General features: G+C 46.8%; 1 protein-coding gene across 4 annotated transcripts in view; it reads left to right on the plus strand.

Moving 5' to 3' along the window:
• The window catches only part of PIK3C2B (phosphatidylinositol-4-phosphate 3-kinase catalytic subunit type 2 beta), a 78358-nt gene extending 59210 nt beyond the window's left edge, over positions 1 to 19148 (plus strand). For 3 of the 4 annotated variants that reach the window (XM_055109324.2, XM_063597701.1, XM_034944394.3), the window contains 10 exons: positions 1079 to 1248; positions 1740 to 1896; positions 2264 to 2373; positions 3287 to 3488; positions 3904 to 4028; positions 5659 to 5776; positions 7489 to 7570; positions 7955 to 8061; positions 9963 to 10091; positions 10664 to 11172. In XM_055109324.2, coding sequence (XP_054965299.1) covers positions 1079 to 1248; positions 1740 to 1896; positions 2264 to 2373; positions 3287 to 3488; positions 3904 to 4028; positions 5659 to 5776; positions 7489 to 7570; positions 7955 to 8061; positions 9963 to 10091; positions 10664 to 10852 — 1389 coding nt within the window. In that variant the 3' untranslated portion in view covers positions 10853 to 11172. Of the gene's footprint in view, positions 1 to 1078; positions 1249 to 1739; positions 1897 to 2263; positions 2374 to 3286; positions 3489 to 3903; positions 4029 to 5658; positions 5777 to 7488; positions 7571 to 7954; positions 8062 to 9962; positions 10092 to 10663 lie in introns of all 4 variants that reach the window. The other variant, XM_008976576.4, reaches the window with a different exon arrangement.
• The last annotated feature ends 542 nt before the right edge of the window (positions 19149 to 19690 follow it).

Genomic DNA, 19690 nt, shown 5'->3' on the forward strand with positions numbered 1-19690 from the left:
CCCATGGGACTGAAAGGACGAAGTCAGTGCTGTATGAATGGAGGTGACAGTGCATCTGTAGGGGTTCAGAGGAGGAGAAGTCAGTATGAGCTTGGAAGGTCTGGAAAGTTATGGGACTCAAGGTCATTGAAGGATGATGGGTGGAAATTTATGGAAGGAGGCAAGGAGGGCGGGCATTCCATATCTAGTAAGCTTTCCCTCATTCCTAATTTCATGCATTCCTACCTGGCTATGACGATCATTGCTCTCTGCTGATGTCTTTCCTGAGTTCTTAGGAATTCTATAAACCTCACGAAGAGGATTTTGAAGGCAGGAGTGGTCTATTTCCTCGTTCCATGTAGTTTTTCTTTCTGGAAAGACAGATAAGGGGATGGATGTTGACCAGACAAAATAAGATGGAGTCAACCCCTCACCACTCCTCTCCTGCTTTAAACTCAGAAATATCTCTAACATATTTTACTAACTAAAGATGTCCCATTTTCAAGTGTAAAACACTCTCTAGACGTGTTAAGCTGCCTCAGCTCTTCTTTGGAGTGCAGTGACTTTAATTAGATTAGCATTTAGCTGTTACCAAGAACTCTGGAAATGGGAATTTTATTTGGGGCAGGAAGAAGGATGATAGAATTCTGAGCAGGGTCAGGAAGAGATTCTTAAGTTGGCTTCCTCAGTGGCTGTACTTAAGATCATCACGGCCAGTTGGGGAAGTTGTAAATGTCAGTCTTCCCATCTCTTAAGGTCCCCTCAGTCTGGGCTGATCAAGACTGGGCTCTTGGATCAGTCCACTGTCTTTCCAACCAATCTCCCTAGGAGAAAGAAAAGAGAAGATGGTATTCAGATGAAGTGGTGAAGATATACATATAAACCTCCATCTTTTCCATAAGACATGGGAGATGTTTCTGTGTGTGTAAGTGTGTAAGTTAGCACATGATGAAGGATGAACAGGCAGATGGGAGACACTGTTGGGGTTCACAGAAGAGAGAGAGGCCAGGGCTGGCTGAGTTCTGTCTGGCTGTGGCCCCTGGAGTCCTTCCAAGCCAGCTTTATGTCCTCTCCTCCCATCTGCCTTGACCCCTCCCAGGCTGTGGAGAACTTTATCTACTCCTGCGCTGGCTGCTGCGTGGCCACGTACGTCTTGGGCATCTGTGACCGACATAACGACAACATCATGCTGAAGACCACTGGTCACATGTTCCACATTGATTTTGGCCGCTTCCTGGGCCATGCCCAGATGTTTGGCAACATCAAGCGGTAAGTGATCTCCTGAAGCCAGGTTGTGAGTGAAGGGCAAGGAGGTGAGCAACAGTGGTTCAGAGCTCTGGGACACAAGCCCATGATGGAAGCAGCTGGGCCTCAGATCATGGTCCCAGGGCTGAGCAGCATTGGAGGAGAGAAGACGGATAAAGAGGTCAAGTCCTTGCAGGGCCTTGCAGAAGAATGCGGGGACCAGCTGTTCTTCCCTACCAAGGACTGAACAAAGGGAAATGAACCAAACTGTAGCAAAAAGGAATGCAATCAGATATCCAGAAAAAAATATTGCCAGCTCACAGATAAGGAACCAATGAAGGATATAGAGATCTTTTAAGATTAAGGTAGGAAAGGAACAAAGAAAAAAGTTCGAGCCCCTTCTATCCAGTGTGTCCACGTGATGAGGGATGAGGGAAACTGACCCCTGATGCAGCCCATATGGTGGGCTTCCTCCTCCATGTTGACCTTCTACCTGTATGTTCCCCTTGGCTCAGGGACCGTGCCCCCTTTGTCTTCACCTCGGACATGGCGTATGTCATCAACGGGGGTGACAAGCCTTCCAGCCGCTTCCATGATTTTGTTGACCTTTGCTGCCAAGCCTACAACCTCATTCGCAAGCACACCCACCTCTTCCTCAACCTTCTGGGCCTGGTGAGGAGCTCCATCCCTGTCCGAATACCTTCTTCTTATTATCTGGCATCATCTTTAAGACTTCCCTGTCTTGCCGCAGAGGATTTCTAGAGATTTACCTCTCTGAGCCCCAACTGAATACCTGCCTGCCCTAGATAAAGGCAGGGACCCAGACTACCTGAGGACAATGATGTCTGTGTAGGTGCCTGACTCCCTGCTCCAGCCCTTCAGTTCCTGTGGCCCTCCAGCCACTGCCCACAGCATCTGTCTACCACCCTCTAGAAGGGTTAGGGAGCCTAGCTGTAGAAAACCTTGCCTAAGGGTGGAGAAGCAGCAAGAATTCTCTGTTGTTACAGGCACCCTCTCTTGTTATTTCTGCTCCTTCTAGATGTTGTCCTGTGGGATCCCTGAACTCTCAGACCTGGAGGACCTCAAGTATGTGTACGATGCCCTGAGGCCTCAGGATACAGAGGCCAATGCCACTACCTACTTCACTAGGTAATATGATTCCCTGAGCGAATCAGCACTGCCCACCCTGAGTAATTCCCAGCCTGCCGGATTGGCAGGAGGAGGACTGGGGAAAGGTGAAAAGCTTAGCTCAGCTGCTAGAGCCTAGAGCTGACCACGTGGATACATTGTCCCAACTTTGCCCGTGATTTAGGTAAATCATTTTGCTTCTCTCAGCCTTGGTTTCCCATCTGTGTTTTGGTGCTAACCTTTGCACACAAGGGTATTGCCATCACTCTTATCTACATTCTCACTAGGTCCCATCAAATACTTTGTCTATGGGGCAATGTATAATGTGGCTTTTGTAATAACTTTTAACTTTCTTGGTCAGACGCTTCCCCCTTGCCAGAACATAGAGTTCCATGATTCAGTCTCCTCATATTTGACAATGTTTTTAGGTACACTGTGTGTGAAAGCAAGGATGTGTTTATCTATGAATGCCTGCAAAATGTGGTCCCTGTAGATAATGTTCTCCACTCTTTTTGGAACTCAGAGAATTAAACTTTCTCTGTTAGGTCTCCTAACACAGGACCTCTCCCCTGAATTGAAATCTGAGATTCAACAGTGCTTGGTGAAGTTCTATTGTAATGAACCTTGAAATTTTTTGATATTTAGACATTTACACAGAGAGAGTGAGTTCCTAGTTCCTTTCTACCTTGGTTTGATGGTCTTTGGCTCAGGTGGGCAGCCAGGGGAGGAGATAAGACCCTGGGGTTCACATGAGCAAATTGCATGAGATTATTGTGTGCCAGTCATTTGCTTTATGAGGATATGACACAGGAAAATGGTTTGATCTGAGCTGATTGTTAGTCTCAGGAGTCAGGAATATTCCTTGGAACACCCCTGTCGAGGCAGCAGGAATTTGGGTTCATGGTTATATCCTCTTTTCTTATCCTCCTGCCAGGTTGATTGAGTCCAGTCTGGGCAGTGTAGCCACAAAGCTCAATTTTTTCATCCATAATCTGGCTCAGATGAAGTTCACGGGCTCAGATGACCGGCTGACCCTCTCCTTTGCCTCCCGAACACACACTCTCAAGAGCTCTGGCCGAATCAGTGATGTTTTCCTCTGCCGCCATGAGAAGATCTTCCACCCCAACAAAGGCTATGTAAGTGTTTTCTCCAATCTGACCCCCTTTCCTGCTCTCTGCTGACCGTGGCTTACTGGGATCCTGACTTTTTCCACACTTGCCCAGTGGGCACAGGAGTTGACCGAGCGTCCTGTGCTGGGAGCAGTCCTGGACCACTTCCCTCTCCTTTGCTCACGTGATCTGCCTAGAATTGGGTAGCTGAATTGGATGGTTATTCCCTCTGAGTCAAGGATCCTGGCAACATATGTGGGAAGTCTGCTTTTAGATTCCTGTGTATGTGCTATCATCTGTCTCCACTGGAGAGACTCTTGCTCTCTTCCTTCTGGAATGTGCCCCTCCCCTCAGCACATACATACACTTCCGGACCTTTCCTACACCCTTCACTGGGTGCAGAGGGCTCGGCAGGTACACCCTAAGATCTGGACCTTTGCAGATATATGTGGTAAAGGTGATGCGAGAGAACACTCACGAGGCCACCTATATCCAGCGGACCTTTGAGGAGTTCCAGGAATTACACAATAAGTTGCGGCTGCTCTTCCCTTCTTCCCACTTGCCCAGGTAGCTGCCCCCTTTACTATCTGCACAGAGGGATGTCGGGGAGGGGGAAAGGATACGGGATGGGAGGTGGTCAGGGCTGCAGGGGCAGAAAATACCCTTTTGGACTAAACACCTGCCTGCTTTGCTTGGCCTGGTATGGAGTTTGATGACAAGTGCTCCCCCTGCTGGCCAAGCTCTCCTTGCACGCAAGAGCTCTCACTCCAGGCCCACTGGCCAGAAAGGAAGGCATGGTTGAATCTGATGTTTCAAAATTTCTAATTTTTTAAAGAGGTACACCATTTTTCAAATGGATAAGCAAAATGTCATATGTACATACAGTGGGATATTATTCAGCATTTAAAATGGAGGGAGATTTCGACACGGGTAACAACGTGGATGGACCTTGAGGACATTCTGCTAAGTGAAATAAGCCAGTCACAAAAAAACAAAAACGGCATGATTCCACTTATCTGAGTTACCTGGAGTAGTCAGATTCCTAGAGGCAGAAAGTAGAAAGCTAGTTGCCCAGGTCTGAGGGGAGGTAGGTGTGGTTGTTTAATGGGTACAGAGCTTCAGTTTTGCAAGATGAAAAGAGCTATGAAGTTGGATAGTGGCGATGGTTGCATGACAGTGTGAATATGGTTAATTCCACAGAACTGTACACTTAAAAATGGTTAAGATGGCAAATTTTATGTTACACATATTTTACTGCCATTTTTTTAAAAACTGCTTTTCAGGCCGGGCGCAGTGGCTCACGCCTGTAATCCCAGCACTTTGGGAGGCCTAGGTGGGCAGATTGCCTGAGGTCAGGAGTTCGAGAGCAGCCTGGCCAAGATGGTGAAACCCCATCTCTACTAAAAATACAAAAATTAGTGTGGTGGCCTGCTTTTATAATCCCAGCTACTCAGGAGGCTGAGGCAGGAGAATCGCTTGAACCCGGGAGGCAGAGGTTGCAGTGAGCTGAGATCACGTGACTGCGCTCCAGCCTGGGCGACAAAGCGAGACTCAGTCTCAAAACAAACAACTTTTTAAATGAATTTTTTGGCCGGGTGCGGTGGCTCATGCCTGTAATCCCAGCACTTTGGCAGGCTGAGGCAGGCAGATCACGAGCTAAGGAGTTTGAGACCAGCCTGGCCAACAGGGTGAAACCCCCCTCTACTAAAAATACAAAAATTAGCTGGGCGCGGTGGTGTGTGCCTGTAATCCCAGCTACTGGGGAGGCTGAGGCAGGAGAATCGCTTGAACCCGGGTGGTGGAGGTTGCAGTGAGCCGAGATTGCGCGACTGTACTCCAGCCTGGGTGACAGAGTGAGACTCCATCTCAAAAAAAAAAAAAAAAAGGATTTTTACATCTATGGGAGAAACTGAGGGCTCCCGAGCCATATCTGGGGAGCCACAGGACTCTGGCCTGCTGTTTGGTTTTCTTGTCTGGGGCCCTTGGAAATGTAGGCATGGGATGCTGAGCAGGTGTCAGACCTGGGCACAGATGTGCAGCACAGGAGGAATTGTGAGGGTCCCTAGAAATGGAGGCTGCTGGGAAATGGGTGCTAGGGGACTGGAAATGCAAATGAAATGTGAAAAAAGCCCATTGTGTCCATTTTCTTTCCCCATCTTCACCTCCTGCATCCCCGCTGCCTACGCTGCCACGCCAGCTTCCCTAGTCGCTTCGTGATCGGCCGCTCCCGGGGAGAGGCGGTGGCCGAGCGGCGGAGGGAGGAGCTAAACGGTTACATCTGGCACTTGATCCACGCACCCCCCGAGGTGGCCGAGGTGGGTGGGCTTGCCTCTCCTCCTGGCTGTCCAGGCTGGTGGGGATGGTTGGGGAGGCAGAGGTGGAAGCATCCGGAGGCACTAGGAGTCAGGAACAGGACTTGGCACTTCGGGGTCTGTGGGCTGAATGACCAATGCTCCAGTCTGCAGAAGACAGGAGGAGGGTGGGTCCGGCCTCACAGGGTTATACACAGAAATGCAATTAAACAGAAACGTGAATGCATCGAGGCACATGGGCTGAGAATGATGAGAATGAGCAGAGCCTCAGAAAGGAAGGCTCCTCTTTGAGGAAAAAGTTTTTTGAGCAGGTTGAGTATGTATTATCAACCTAGATTTTTTTTTAAACAAATAGTAGTATAATGGCCCTAACAAAGTCATGAGGAATCCTATTATTAAATACTTTAACAAATCATCTGCCCCTATTGTCCATGTTCCCTTCCTATTTGTCCATATGCAAGCATGATTTTTGCAGTTTTATAGTGGTTATAGCTTGAGTATAACTCTATATTCTGAGCTTTTTTCCCTTAGCATTTATAGTATACATATGCTATAACTTTAAATATCTGTTCCTTCAGACACCAACTTGCAGTACCATAATCTTAACCATTTTATTTTTGAAAGATATTTAGAGTATGTGTTTTTTTTTTCCATTAATGTTCAAGTGAGTATTTTCACACAGTTTTTTTGTTTGTTTGTTTGTTTTTTGAGACAGGATCTTGCCCTGTCATTCAGTCTGGAGTGCAGTGGCACAATCACAGCTCACTGCAGCCTCGACTTCCCAGGCTCAAGCGATCCTCCCACCTTAGTCTCCTGAGTAGCTGGGACTGTAGGCATGGGCCACCACACCCAGCTAGTTTTTGTATTTTTTTTTTGTAAAGACAGGGTTTCACTATGTCACCAGGCTGGTCTCAGACTCCTGAGCTCAAGCGATCCTCTGGCCTCAGCCTCCCAAAGTGCTGGAATTACAGGCATGAACCACTGCACTCGGCCTGTTTTTTCTTTTTAAACTTTTTAGGGTTAAAACTTTCAAGCATGCAGAAAAGTAGAGAAACAATATAATTAGCACCTATATATCCATCACCTAAACACTTAACATTTTGCTATATTTGTTTCTTCTATTTTTTATGAAGTATTTTAAAATAAATAACAGGCCAGGTGCAGTGGCTCATGCCTGTAATCTTAGCACTTTGGGAGGCCGAGGCAGGTGGATCACCTGAGGTTAGGAATTTGAGACCAGCCTGGCCAATATGTCTCTACCAAAAATACAAAAATTAGCTGGGCGTGGTGGCGCAGGGCCTGTAATCTCATCTACTTGGGAGCCTGAGGTTGCAGTGAGCTGAGATCGCCCCACTGCACTCCAGCCTGGGTGTCAGAGCGAGACTCCATCTCAAACAAACAAACAAAGTAAATTACAGACATCATAATACTGTACCCCCTAAATACTCACTATGCATCTCTAAACAATAAAGTCTTGTTTTTAAAGTAACTACAGTATTATTATATTATCCAGTCCATAGTCCATATTCAAAATTTCCCTGTCATCCCCCAGATTCCTTTTACTGTTGGCTTGTTAGAGCTATAATCCACATAAGAACTGCATGTTGTTGGTTGTTATATTTCCTAAGTCTTTTTAAATCTGGAACAGTCCCCTTCCTTTTTGTATTGGGCCATTGTCTTATTGAAGAATGGCCCTGTTTCTGATTCTGTTCCAGTGTGATTTGGTGTACACCTTCTTCCACCCACTGCCCCGGGATGAGAAGGCTATGGGCACCAGCCCAGCTCCTAAGTCCTCAGGTACAGTATCTTCTCTGAGACGTTACTGCCAACTCCTCTGAACTACCCCAAGGGTAACTGCTTCTGCCCCAACCTCTTCTCAGTTCTGTCTCCTTGACTTGCCTCCTGTTCCTTTTCTTACTCTCTGGGAAATCTAGTTTCCCACTCAGGCTGTGGGGTCCATAGTTCCTTACCTGGATTCCCCACAGGGTGGATATTCAGTCGATTATATCCTCAGACCCATCCCAACCCAATTAACTCTAATCACATTCAGACTACACTTATGTAGATGCCTCATGAGTATCAGAAACCTGACGTGGAGAGGCTGGGGCAAGGGGGTTCAGGAAGAAAACAGAAACACCTGCCTGGCCTCTTGACCCTTCATGGTTTCATTTGTCCCTACAGATGGCACATGGGCCCGGCCCGTCGGAAAGGTGGGAGGGGAGGTGAAGCTGTCCATCTCCTACAAAAACAATAAACTCTTCATCATGGTGATGCATATTCGGGGCTTGGTAAGTGCCTGCACAGCCGTGATTTTTTTCTTTTTTAATCTTTCTTGAGCTACTTTTTTGGGCAGACCTTCTCCGCCCCGTGTCATACGGGTAACCACCACAGTCTACTGAGCATCCACCATGGACCTATAACCATAGCAAGCCTATGGTATGACCAGGCAATACATGATACAGCTTTTTGTAGCTGTGGTCTTTGACAAGTAACCTAATCATTCTGAGCCTCATTAGAATGAGGAAAATGTTAGCACCTACCTCATAGAGTCATTATGGGGATTAAATGAGATAATGCTTGTGGAATACTTAACACCATACCTGGTTTTATTAGAATAATGATTTTTATAGTAATTATAAGGGAGAGGCCCAAGGGGCTCATTACCTGGCTATAATGATTCAGCAGCCACGTGACATCCTTTGAACATGATCAAGGCAGTATATAATTACTAAATTTTTGGTACGAGTTCTAAGAACATTGTGACTAGAAGAGGAAGGGAACTTTTTTTTTTTTTTGAAATGGAGTTTTGCTCTGTCACCCAGGCTGGAGTGCAGTGGCGCAATCTTGGCTTACTGCAACCTCCGCCTCCTGGGTTCAAGCGATTTTCCTGCCTCAGCCTGAGTAGCTGGGACTACAGGCACATGCCACCACACCTGGCTAATTTTTGTATTTTTTAAAATTAGAGACCGGGTTTCACCATGTTGGCTAGACTGGTCTTGAATGCCTGACTTCAGGTGATCCGTCTGTCTCAGCCTCCCAAAGTGCTGGGATTATAGGTGTGAGCCACCACGCCCAGCCAGGAAGGGAACTTGAATACTTGCATTGTGCTGCATCCTATGTTAGGCATTTTATGTAGGTTGGGGCAGTGGGATATGGCAGGAGGAGCATAAACATTCATCCATTTATTCTTCATTCAATAAATGTTTGAGTGCCTGCTATATACTGCTACATTAGCTCTGGGTATGGGGGAAAACAAAACAAAATCCCTGCCCTCAGGGGGCTTACATTCTAGTTGGGAACGGCACACAGGCAGATAAGTAAAATATATGGCATAGAAGATGGTAGTAAGAGCTATGGCAAGAAATAAAGCAGAGAAGGAATGCTAGGATGGAATGAAGGGAGTGGACTTTGCAAAGAGTGCTCAGGGAAGGCCTCATTGTTGAGGAGGTGTCTTAGCAAGATGGAGAAGGTGAGGGAGGGAGCCATGTTTATGCATCTGAGGGCAGACTTTCCCAGGCAAAGGGAGCAGTTAGATCTGACCGCCCAGAGCGAGGAGCCTGCCAGGGGTGTGTCAGAAACAGCAAGGGGCCAGCGGCTGAAGCCGATGGAGCAAAGTCGAGAGGAGTGGATGATGAGGTTGGAGAGGGTATGATGGACCAGCACCTCACCCTGATAGTAAGAACCGTGGCTTTTTCCCTGAATGAGATGGGTTTTGAGCAGAGGCATGACATGATCTGACTTAGGTTTTAAAAGGATCAGGCTGGGTGAATCACTAGTTGGCTGCCCTTGAGCAAGCAGCTCAATCTCTGTGACTCATGTCTCTACCTCTTAGGGGTTAAGTGGACCAAATGACAAAACAGATAAGGATAGTAGATATGGCAGGAAGATACCTGGGTACATGATGGTTCACTCAAAACAGAGCACATTATGGGATGTCCTGAGGATTTGGATAAAAGTATAGACTTGATATCATAGGCAAACCAATTGATGTTTTAATAGGACACAATGTTATCATGGTAGATATTTTTATCAGAATAGAGTGAGCTTGGAAGCAGACAAATAAATTAGTTGTGCATTGCAAGATGCCACATGGCAGATGAGAGTCTGGATCAGAGTGTGATCACAGGAATGGTGGTGAAGAGACAGATGTTAAAAATCTTAACATTTTTTGGTTCTCATTCTATTGTAGCAACTGCTCCAGGATGGAAATGACCCTGACCCCTATGTGAAAATTTACCTCCTTCCTGACCCTCAGAAAACCACTAAGAGGAAAACCAAAGTGGCCCGGAAAACCTGCAATCCTACCTACAATGAGATGGTGGGTGGGGAAAATGGTGGGGTAGGGCAGGGGTTGGCAACCTGCGCCTGTTCTCCTAGATAAAGTCATATTGAAGAACGTATTAAGATGTTGTATTAAGAACATGGCTGTACTTGCTGATTTAGGTGTTACCTGTAGCTGCTTTCGTGTTGCAATGGCAGGATTGAGTAGTTGTAACATAGACCATATGGCTTATCAAGCCTAAAAATATTTACTGTCTGTCCCTTTACATAAAAAGTTTGCCAGCCCTTTTGGGCTGGGATTTCATGGCTGGGATCTGGCCCTATCCTGTGGGAAGGAGAAGCCTGCTGGTCCTATGCTGAAAATGAGCAGTGGCCCCAGTACAAAGCCCTCACCTGCTTGAACTCTGAGCAAAGAACAGAGTTCATTAACACTTCCCTTGGAGTCTGTGTACCTTGCGTGCCTTCTGTATTACCTGGGACTCTGCAGGGTGAGTGCTAGCTTCAGCTGGATCAACCCCCAACAGACTTTACCATCTCCTTCTCGGGTTCCCTCTGGATTCTTCTTGTTCCTTCTCTCACCACTTCCCTCACCCATCTCTATGTTTGCAGTTGGTATATGATGGGATCCCCAAGGGAGACCTGCAGCAGCGGGAGCTCCAGCTGAGCGTGCTGAGTGAGCAGGGATTCTGGGAGAACGTCCTGCTCGGTGAGGTGAACATCCGCCTGCGAGAGCTGGACCTGGCTCAGGAGAAGACCGGCTGGTTCGCCCTGGGATCTCGAAGTCATGGCACCTTGTGAGCCCAGCAGAGCCACCACCCAGCATCCCAGGCTGGTGGCAGGAGCTGGGGGAGAGGACTCTCCCCTGTGAGACTCCTCCTTGTGAAGGGCCAGGGCCCTGGGCAGGCCTCCAGCTCGGTCCAGGTGATTCTGGCCTCTGTGGTAGGAGGCAGGGAGAGTAAGACATGCTCTGCTGTCTCCTCCTCTGGAGACTGAACTTGGGTTGGTTGTGATGAGCAGCCCCTTGGAGGCTGTGAGGTTGCAGCAAAGTTTTAAGTTTACCTTGTGTCAAGGGAGCAATGCTTGGTTTGGGGAGTGTGTGGGGTGGGCTGTATGAAGTAGCATTTTGGGGGTGGGTGGGTGGATATCTTAATTTTTATTTTTAAAAAATGAAATAGTGATGTTGTCCTAACTGGGACAGGAAGCCTTGCGAGAAGGGACGTACCTATGCCCCAGAAGGCAAGAGAGGAAGACTATTTGGACTTTTTGTATGATTAAGGTTCTTATTGGACTTTTCCCTAGGGTTTTTTGGTTGTTGTTGTTGTTGTTTCGTTTTCTAGCTATAGGAACTATTTGGGGAGGGGCCCAGTGGGTCCTCGGCCAGAGCCCTCTCTAAGGACAGGTTGGGGAGGGTTGGGGAGGGCTGCCTGTGCTGGACTGAGGCTTGCACCACTGGGCCTTTCTGATTTTGCCTCCAAAGGAGAGCGCTGTGATACCTACATGTGTAAGGAAGGGCCTTCCGTATTGGGGTTCTGCCAAGGACCCGTATTCAGGGACCCATGCTCTTTTGGGGGGACTTTTCCTCTTGTCTTCCCTACTTTATTAGGACTTGCCCTGAATACCATTTTCTACCCCTTGCCCCTCCATTCTCCTGGCCCTTCTGGGGGTCAGCTGGTCTCTATGAATATGCTGGGGGTGCTTCCCCATAGGTCTCTCCCTTCATTTGTCTCTGGTGGGACAAAATAGTGACTCAGTCCTTAGATGTAGTTTCACCCAAGAGCATCTTGGCCCTGGGAAGAGGTCCCTAGGCTGCAGATGCTACTGACTGCTTGCTAGGTAGCCTCTGGAAAGCATTCCCCATCCATCACTCCCCACTTCTTTCTGCTGTGCTGCTTCCCTCCCAAACTCCATTTCTGTCACCCTTTTTATAAGACTTTTCCTCATTCTGTGGGGCCATAAACCTATTTAGTCTGGAGCCAAAGGGATGCCCTATCTGAAGGAAAGGGGCATGGGGTGGGGGATTCCATCAAAAGTGTTGTTTTTTGCCTCATGATTTTTCTTTGGTCAGTAGGAGGCTGGATTGGAGTGGTGATTATTCCCCTGGAGCTAAGCTCAGGAGCCCGAAGGGAGAGACTGAGACTGACTCCCTTATCTCTTCATATTCTTTATTCCCTACCAGATGGATTTTTTTTTTTTTTTTTTTTTTTTTTTTTTTGGAGACGGAGTCTCGCCCTGTCGCCAGGCTGGAGTGTAGTGGCATGATCTCGACTCACTGCAAACTCTGCCTCCCGGGTTCAAGCGATTCTCCTACCTCAGCCTCCCGAGTAGCTGGGATTACAGGCATGTGCCACCACGCCAAGCTAATTTTTGTATTTTTAGTAGAGACGGGGTTTCACCATGTTGGCCAGGATGGTCTCGATCTCTTGACCTCGTGATCTGCCTGCCTTGGCCTCCCAAAGTGCTGGGATTACAGGCGTGAGCCACCATGCCCCGCCCCAGATGGATTTTACATTTGCTCTTTTGTGTTTCACTCCAAAGGGTTGTCTTCCTCGCCAAAAGGAGGGAGGGACTTTGAATTTGATATGAATCTTTAAAACCAGAATTGGCTGGATATTTCCCATGATTGGGAAAAGAGTGAAATGAGGACATTCTGTAAACTGTCCCTCCCTAATTCCAAGGATCAGAAACTCCCCGTTTTGCTGACTCATTCCATAACTGGAGAAAGAAGCTCCATTGACCGAAGCCACAGGGCAGCATGGAAGTTTAAATTTTCTCTAAAATTAAAATGCCAAGGATAAAGCTGGCTGCTTCCAGGAGGGGGAAGAGGAGTGGGGAGTGGGCGGTGAAACTTTTCCAGATGAACGGACCATAAATGTGTTACTGGCTTTGTGCCTGTAGCTCATTTTATTATGACCTATATGCTCCTGATTTAAAGAGATCTGTGTACTGTTTACTTCCCACTTCCCAGAATCCCTTGTATCTCCTTTCTCGGGAATTGTATTTTCTAATAAATGACATTTGAGAACAAAATGAAACTATAATTTTATTTATTTTTTTGACACAGGGTCTCTCTCAGTCGCCCAGGCTTGGAGTGCAGTGGTGAGATCTAGGCTCACTGCAACCTCCACCTCCCGGACTCCATCCATCCTCCCACCTCAGCCTTCCCAGTAGCTGGGACCACAGGTGCACACCACCATGTCTGGCTAATTTTTTTTTATTCTTTGTAGAGACAGGGTTTTGCTATGTTTCCCAGGCTGGTCTTGAACTCCTGGGCTCAAGTGATCTACCCGCCTCAGCCTCCCATAATTTTTAAAAGTAATTTTTAGTAGAGACAAGGTCTTGCTACATTGCGCAGGCTGGTCTTGAATTCCTGAGTCCAAGCAACCCTCTCACCTTGTCCTCCCAAAGTGTTGGGATTACAGGTGTGAACCACCGCACCCAGCTGAAACTATCATTTTAAAGATTGGTTGATGTTTGGCTGGGCAGAGTGGCTCATCCCTGTAATCTCAACACTTTGGGAGGCCAAGTTGGGTGAATCACCTGAGGTCAGGAGTTCGAGACTAACCTGACCAACATAGTGAAACCCCGTCTCTACTAAAAATACAAAAATTAGCCAGGCATGGTGGCATGCGCCTGTAACCTCAGCTACTCAGGAGGCTGAGGCAGGAGAATCACTTGAACCAGGGAGGTGGAGGTTGCAGTGAGTCGAGATTGTGCCATTGCACTCCAACCTGGGCAACAAGAGTGAAACTCCGTCTCAAAAAACAACAACAACAACAAAAAAACATTGGTTGATGTTCACATGTTTACATTGAAACATCTGATGTATGAGATGAAAATAATAATAGTGGTTTTTTATACCACCACATGGTAACTTTTATATGCACTAGTGCACTGCACTGACCATTTTTACATTTGTCAGCTAAATCTATCCTCACAACTTGATCAGGTGTGTACCATTACCCATTTTACAGATGAAGAAACTGAAGCTCAGAGGGATGAAGTAACTTGCCTAAGGGCACACAGCCAATAAGTCTTGGAGTTTGAACCCAGGTTTGTTGCACTCCAAACCTTGTGCAACCCCTCCTAGGCAATGTTTAATACAATCCCTTAAGTTGGTCTAATTGGTATTTCGGGTGCTTTTTATACATGATATCTATCATCTTCCATTACCACTGCCCTGGACAGTAAGTATGGCTCATTCATGAATTCTGCAACAAACATTTACAGTTCTTACCAGTGCTACCTAGTGGCATGCCTCCATTCATAAAAAAATACATTGTATTGAATGCATCCTGGGCCCTGTACTCTAGGTACTGGATTGGGGCTTACCAGGGTAAATTAAGACAGTTCTCTGCATTTAAGAAGTTCACTACCAGGGCCGGGCACAGTGGCTCACGCCTGTAATCCCAGCACTTTGGGAGGCCGAGGCAGGCAGATCACGAAGTCAGGAGATCGAGACCATCCTGGCTAACACAGGGAAACCCCATCTCTACTAAAAATACAAAAAATTAGCTGGGTGTGGTGGCGGGCACCTGTAATCCCACCTACTTGGGAGGCTGAGGCAGGAGAATCGCTCGAACCCGGGAGGCGGAGGTTGCAGTGAGCTGAGATTGCGCCATTGCACTCCATCCTGGGCAAAAAGAGCGAAACTGTCTTAAAAAAAAAAAAAAAAGAAGTTTACTACCTAGTAATATTTGACCAACTCCATTTTATAGGAGAAAAAACTGAAACTTGAGATGCTTCAAAACTATCAAGCCACTACAGCATAACCATAGCCCAGAAGTGAATCCCCCAAGTGCAGGATGGAAGTGAAGTGACCCTTGTTCAAGCATTGTACCCAGAAGTCTTCAGAACTCTCCAGTGGGGAGTCATGTTTCATACTGGGGAATTCTGTGGGGGCTTCCAGGGATTTTTCAGTAGTAAACAGTAGGAAGTGTTACTGCTTTATTTCTAAGTGGTCTTGAGGTGTCACTGCAGTTCTGGGCAAGTCCCTATGGACTTTTTAAAGGTTAGTACTTGAATCTGCCAAGAGTCTTAGTGAAGGAAATTTCGTGGCCAAATGAGGTAGAAATCTGAACCCTCCTGAGGGAATGGGAATGAGAGAGGTGGGGAATGAGAGAGAGAGGTTGCCCAAGGAGAAAAGAAACAAAAGCAGCCCGGGGGCCCAGACTTCTGAGTTCAAAGAGAGGTGACAAAAATGAAGCAGCCCAGCTTGCCGAGATTTGGGGAGCAAAGATTAGACGGGATTTGAAAGGTGAAAAACTGAGGCAGCATTTTAAATTGGGAGAGAATTTTCTGGTGGCTGGGACTTGTCTAAAGTGTCAACAAACAACACTAATGGCTTACTCTGGGTGAGGTGAGGTGTCCGGTACTGTGGCTACTCAGATAACAAAGGTGTGGATCCTGTCTTCAAGGAACTCAGTCTTCAGGCATGGAAATAAATACAGTGCAGTGTGATACGGACAAGGTGGCATAAGAAGGGGTGGGGCAGGCAGAGTGGGCTTCAGAGAGGATATCTGATCTGAGTGTTAAAATCAATCAGAGCTTCAGGTTTTATTCTTAGGGTGACGGGATTTTCAGAAAGGGAACTGCAGGGGCCGGGCACGGTGGCCCATGGCTGTAATCTCAGCACTTTGGGAGGCCAAGGCGGGTGGATCATCTGAGGTCAGGAGTTCGAGACCAGCCTGGCCAACGTAGTGAAACCCCAACTCTACTAAAAATACAAAAATTAGCCAGGTGTGGTGGTGAACGCCTGTAATCCCAGCTACTCAGGAAGCTGAGGCAGGAGGATCACTTGAACCCAGGAAGTGGAGGTTGCAGTAAGTTAAGATGGCACCACTGCACTCTAGCCTGGGCAACAGAGAGAGACTCTTATCTAAAAAAAAAAAAAACAAAAAACTGAAAAAGAAACGGTAATGTCTAATTTATGTTTTAAGAGATCATTCTTCTGGCTGCTGTTCGAAGCAAGAATGGAAGCAGAAGAGGAGGCTATTGTAGTCCAGGAGGGAAATGATGGTGGCTTGGGGATGGTAAAAGTGGTCAAATTCTGGATATATTTTGAAGGTAGAGCTGACAGGACTTGCTGATGGACTGCATATGGAATCGAGGGAAAAGGGAGTTGAGGTTGACTCCTCAGTGTGGAGCCTCAGAATGTAGGCAAAGAGTCCTCTGGAGGAATTACTGGGAGTGGGGAGGTAGGTTCAGTAGAGCTGAATCAAGACTACTGATTGTGATAAGTTTGAGATGTGTGATAGAAATCTAAGTAGAGAAATAATAGAATGGAATCTGAAGCCCAAGGGAAGTCAGTCTGGAAGTTTAGATATGGAAGTCATCAGCATTCAGATGGCGTTTAATTCCATGGAATGAGATGAGATCACCCAGGTTAGAGAGGCATGTGGGTGGATTGAGGCCAACATTTAGAGGAGGAGGAGGAGCAGATCAGTGGTGTCCTGGCAACCTAAAGGAAAGTATGATCAGTGTCCTGGGGCTGCCATAACACAGCTTAAACAGCAATGTATTTCTGGAGGTTGGAAGTCCAAAATCAAGGTGTCTGCAAGGTTGATTCCTTGTGAGGGCTGTGAGAGAGTCTGTTCCATGTTTCTCTCCTGGCTTCTGGAGGATTGCTGGCAATCTGGCATTCCTTGGCTTATATATGCATCAACCCAGTCTCTGCCTTCACATTGCCGTGGCATTCTCTCCCTGTGCATGCACATGTCTGTGTCCAAATCTCCTCTTTTTATAAGGACGCTGTCATCTTGGATTAGAGCCCACCATAATGACCTCATCTTAACTTGATCATCTGCAAAGAACCTATTTCCAAATAAGATCACATTCACAGGTACTAAGGGGACTTTAGTACTTTATCTTTAGGACTTTATCTTTTGGGGGACACAGTTCAACCCCTAACAGTCAAGAGGAGTGAACATAGCAAAGTGTTCTTGGTGACCTTGATAAGAGCTGCCTGAATGAGTGGTGGGGGTGAAAGCCACATTGGTGTAGGCTGGGGAGAGTATAGGTGAAGAGAAAGTGGAGACCATAAGCACTAACAACTCTCGAGAGGTTTCACTCTGGTGGTGCAGAAGCTTGGAGGGGTGTGTATCTAGGGAAGGCTTTTTTTTATTATTTACTTTTTTTTGAGACAGAGTCTTGCTCTGTCACCCAGGCTGCAGGGTGGTGGTGTGTTCTTGGCTCACTGCAGCCCTAACCTCGTTGGCTCAAGCAGCAGTCCTCCCACCTCAACCTCCTGAGTAGCTGGGACTACAGGTGTGAGCCACCACGCCCAGCGAATTTTTTAAATTTTTGTAGAGACAAGGTCTTGCTATGTCGTCCAGGCTGGTCTTGAACACTTGGGCTCAAGCCTTGGCTCAAGCCCCCTGCCTTGGCCCTGCAAAGTGTAGGGATTACAGGCGTAAGCCACCATGCTGGGTGGTCTTTTTATTTTTAATATAGCTGATATTAAGTTATGTAAATGTGAATGATCTATTAGTGAGAGAAACGTGTATGTTACTAGGGAGAAGGGATAAGAGAGGTCAGAATTCCTTAAGTGAAAATGGAGGGATGGCATCCAGGAGGTTTCTTGGGTTGTGGCAGGATTGAAGGCAGATTATGTGGGTCCAGATGCCGGTGGATTTGTTCAGGGAAAGATGAGGTGATTTATGTCCAGTTGTATCTGTTTTTTCTTGAAGTATGAGTGTGATCATAAACTGAGAATGTGTGTTTATGGGAAATGCTGGAAATTTGAAGAAAGAAGTATTGTGAGACAGTCTCAGAGTGTAGGAGAAGCAAAGCTTCTAGGGAACTGTGGTGGGAGTGCCTGGCGTCAATGAGATTGTGATCACAAGTATGAAGTGAGTCACTCAGCATGTCTGAGCGATCTTCTTAAGCAATGATTAGCTGCAAGGGTGCAGGCGCAGAATGCGTGAGTAGTTGGGTTTAACTAGGGTTGGAGTTTTGCCAGGGAGTAGAAGGGCAAGGGGGTAGTTTTAATACTGGATCATGGAAATTCATGCTGAGTAAGGAGGGAAATGAAGAGTGTGATGGATCACAAAAAGTGGTAAGAGCAATGGTTTGTGGTCTCTGAGGAGTTAACCAGCAGCTGAATAGGGATATCAGGGCAGTGTGGATTGGTAGGAGGCGGCAGCCAGAGTGGGAGATACTGGGATATCAGATTTTGGAGCTGGTGGTGACTCCGAAAAAATCAAGAGCCATATACCCTTTACCTCAGTCTGGCAAAGTCTTTTAAAATAAACAGAATTAACTGAGGTTTTAATTTTCTCCGGCCAAAGTGCCAGTCAGCTTGCCAATGGAAGGACTTTTTGTCTTCACCAGCTTGCACACGGCCTTGGCAACATGTTATCTCTGTGTACAGACCTGGCCTCCCTCTGCCCTCTAGCAGGCTTGGGAAGGCTGAGTCACACTTTTCCAGCTGAGACGAACAAGGCAAAGTCACATATTCTCAGAGGCAGCTCTCAAATATTTTAATTTTTTAAACTTTTTTTTCCATAAACTTTTGTAGACTGTTGCTCAGGTTCTTTCTTTCTTTTCCCTCCCTTCCTTCCTTCTCTCTCCCCTCCCCCCACACTCCCATCCCCCTCCTCTCCCCTTCCCTCTCCTCCCCCTTCTTCCATTCTTCCTTTTCTTCTTTCCTTTCTTCCTTCCTTCCTTTTCCCTCCCTCCCTCCCTTTCTTCTTCCTTCCTTTTTCCTTCTTCCCTTTTTTCTTTCTTTCCCTCTCTCCCTCCCTCCCTTCGTTTCCTTTCCTTCTTCCTTTTCTTTCCTTCTTTCTTTCCCTCCCTCCCTCCCTTCTTTCCTTCCTTCCATTCCCTCCCTTCCTTCCATTCCCTCCCTTCCTCCCATTCTTTCTTCCTTTCTTTTCTTTTCCTTTCCTTTCCTTCCTTTTCTTTCCTTTTTTCTCTTTGTTTCCTTCCTTCCTTCCCTCCCTCCCTCTTTCTTCTTTTCTTTCCTTCCATCCCTTTTTCTTTCAAGACAGGGTCTCAGTCTGTCACCCAGACTGGAGTGTGGTGGCATGTTCTCAGCTCACTGCAGCCTCAACCTCCTGGGCTCAAGTGATCCTCCCACCTCAACCTCCTGAGTGGCTGGGAACACAGATGCACACCACCACACCTGGCAAATTTTTTGTAGAGATGGGGTTTTGCCATATGTTGCTCAGGCTGGTCTTGAACTCTTGGGCTCAAGCAATTGACCCACCTCCCAAGTGCTAGGATTACAGGCGTGAGCCACCATGCCTAGCCCAAATACTTTATGATTGCATTTTCCCTCTTTAGAACTTCTAACATAAGGAAGAATAAAAATTATATATCCAATGACTACATGGGGAAGGGGAGTTCCATTCAAGAAAGTTTTAAGAAATTGTTTTCAGGGGTGTGTGGTGTCAGTCAGTGACAAAGTTGAGAGTGGAATGCAAGAGGCTTGGTCTTAAGGAAGACGACATTATTTTAAAGTATTATTACTCTTCCATTCATTCAACAAACATTTATTGGGTGCCTATTATGTACCAGTCAACATACTACCTCAGTGGTTCTTAAACTTTTTGGCCTCAGGAAAAAGTTTATACTCTTAAAAATTATTGAGGGCCCCAGCCAGGTGTGCTGGCTCATGTCTGTAATCCCTGCACTTTG

The sequence above is a fragment of the Pan paniscus genome, chromosome 1, assembly GCF_029289425.2.
Source record: "Pan paniscus chromosome 1, NHGRI_mPanPan1-v2.0_pri, whole genome shotgun sequence".
Classification (NCBI taxonomy): Eukaryota; Metazoa; Chordata; class Mammalia; order Primates; family Hominidae; genus Pan; species Pan paniscus.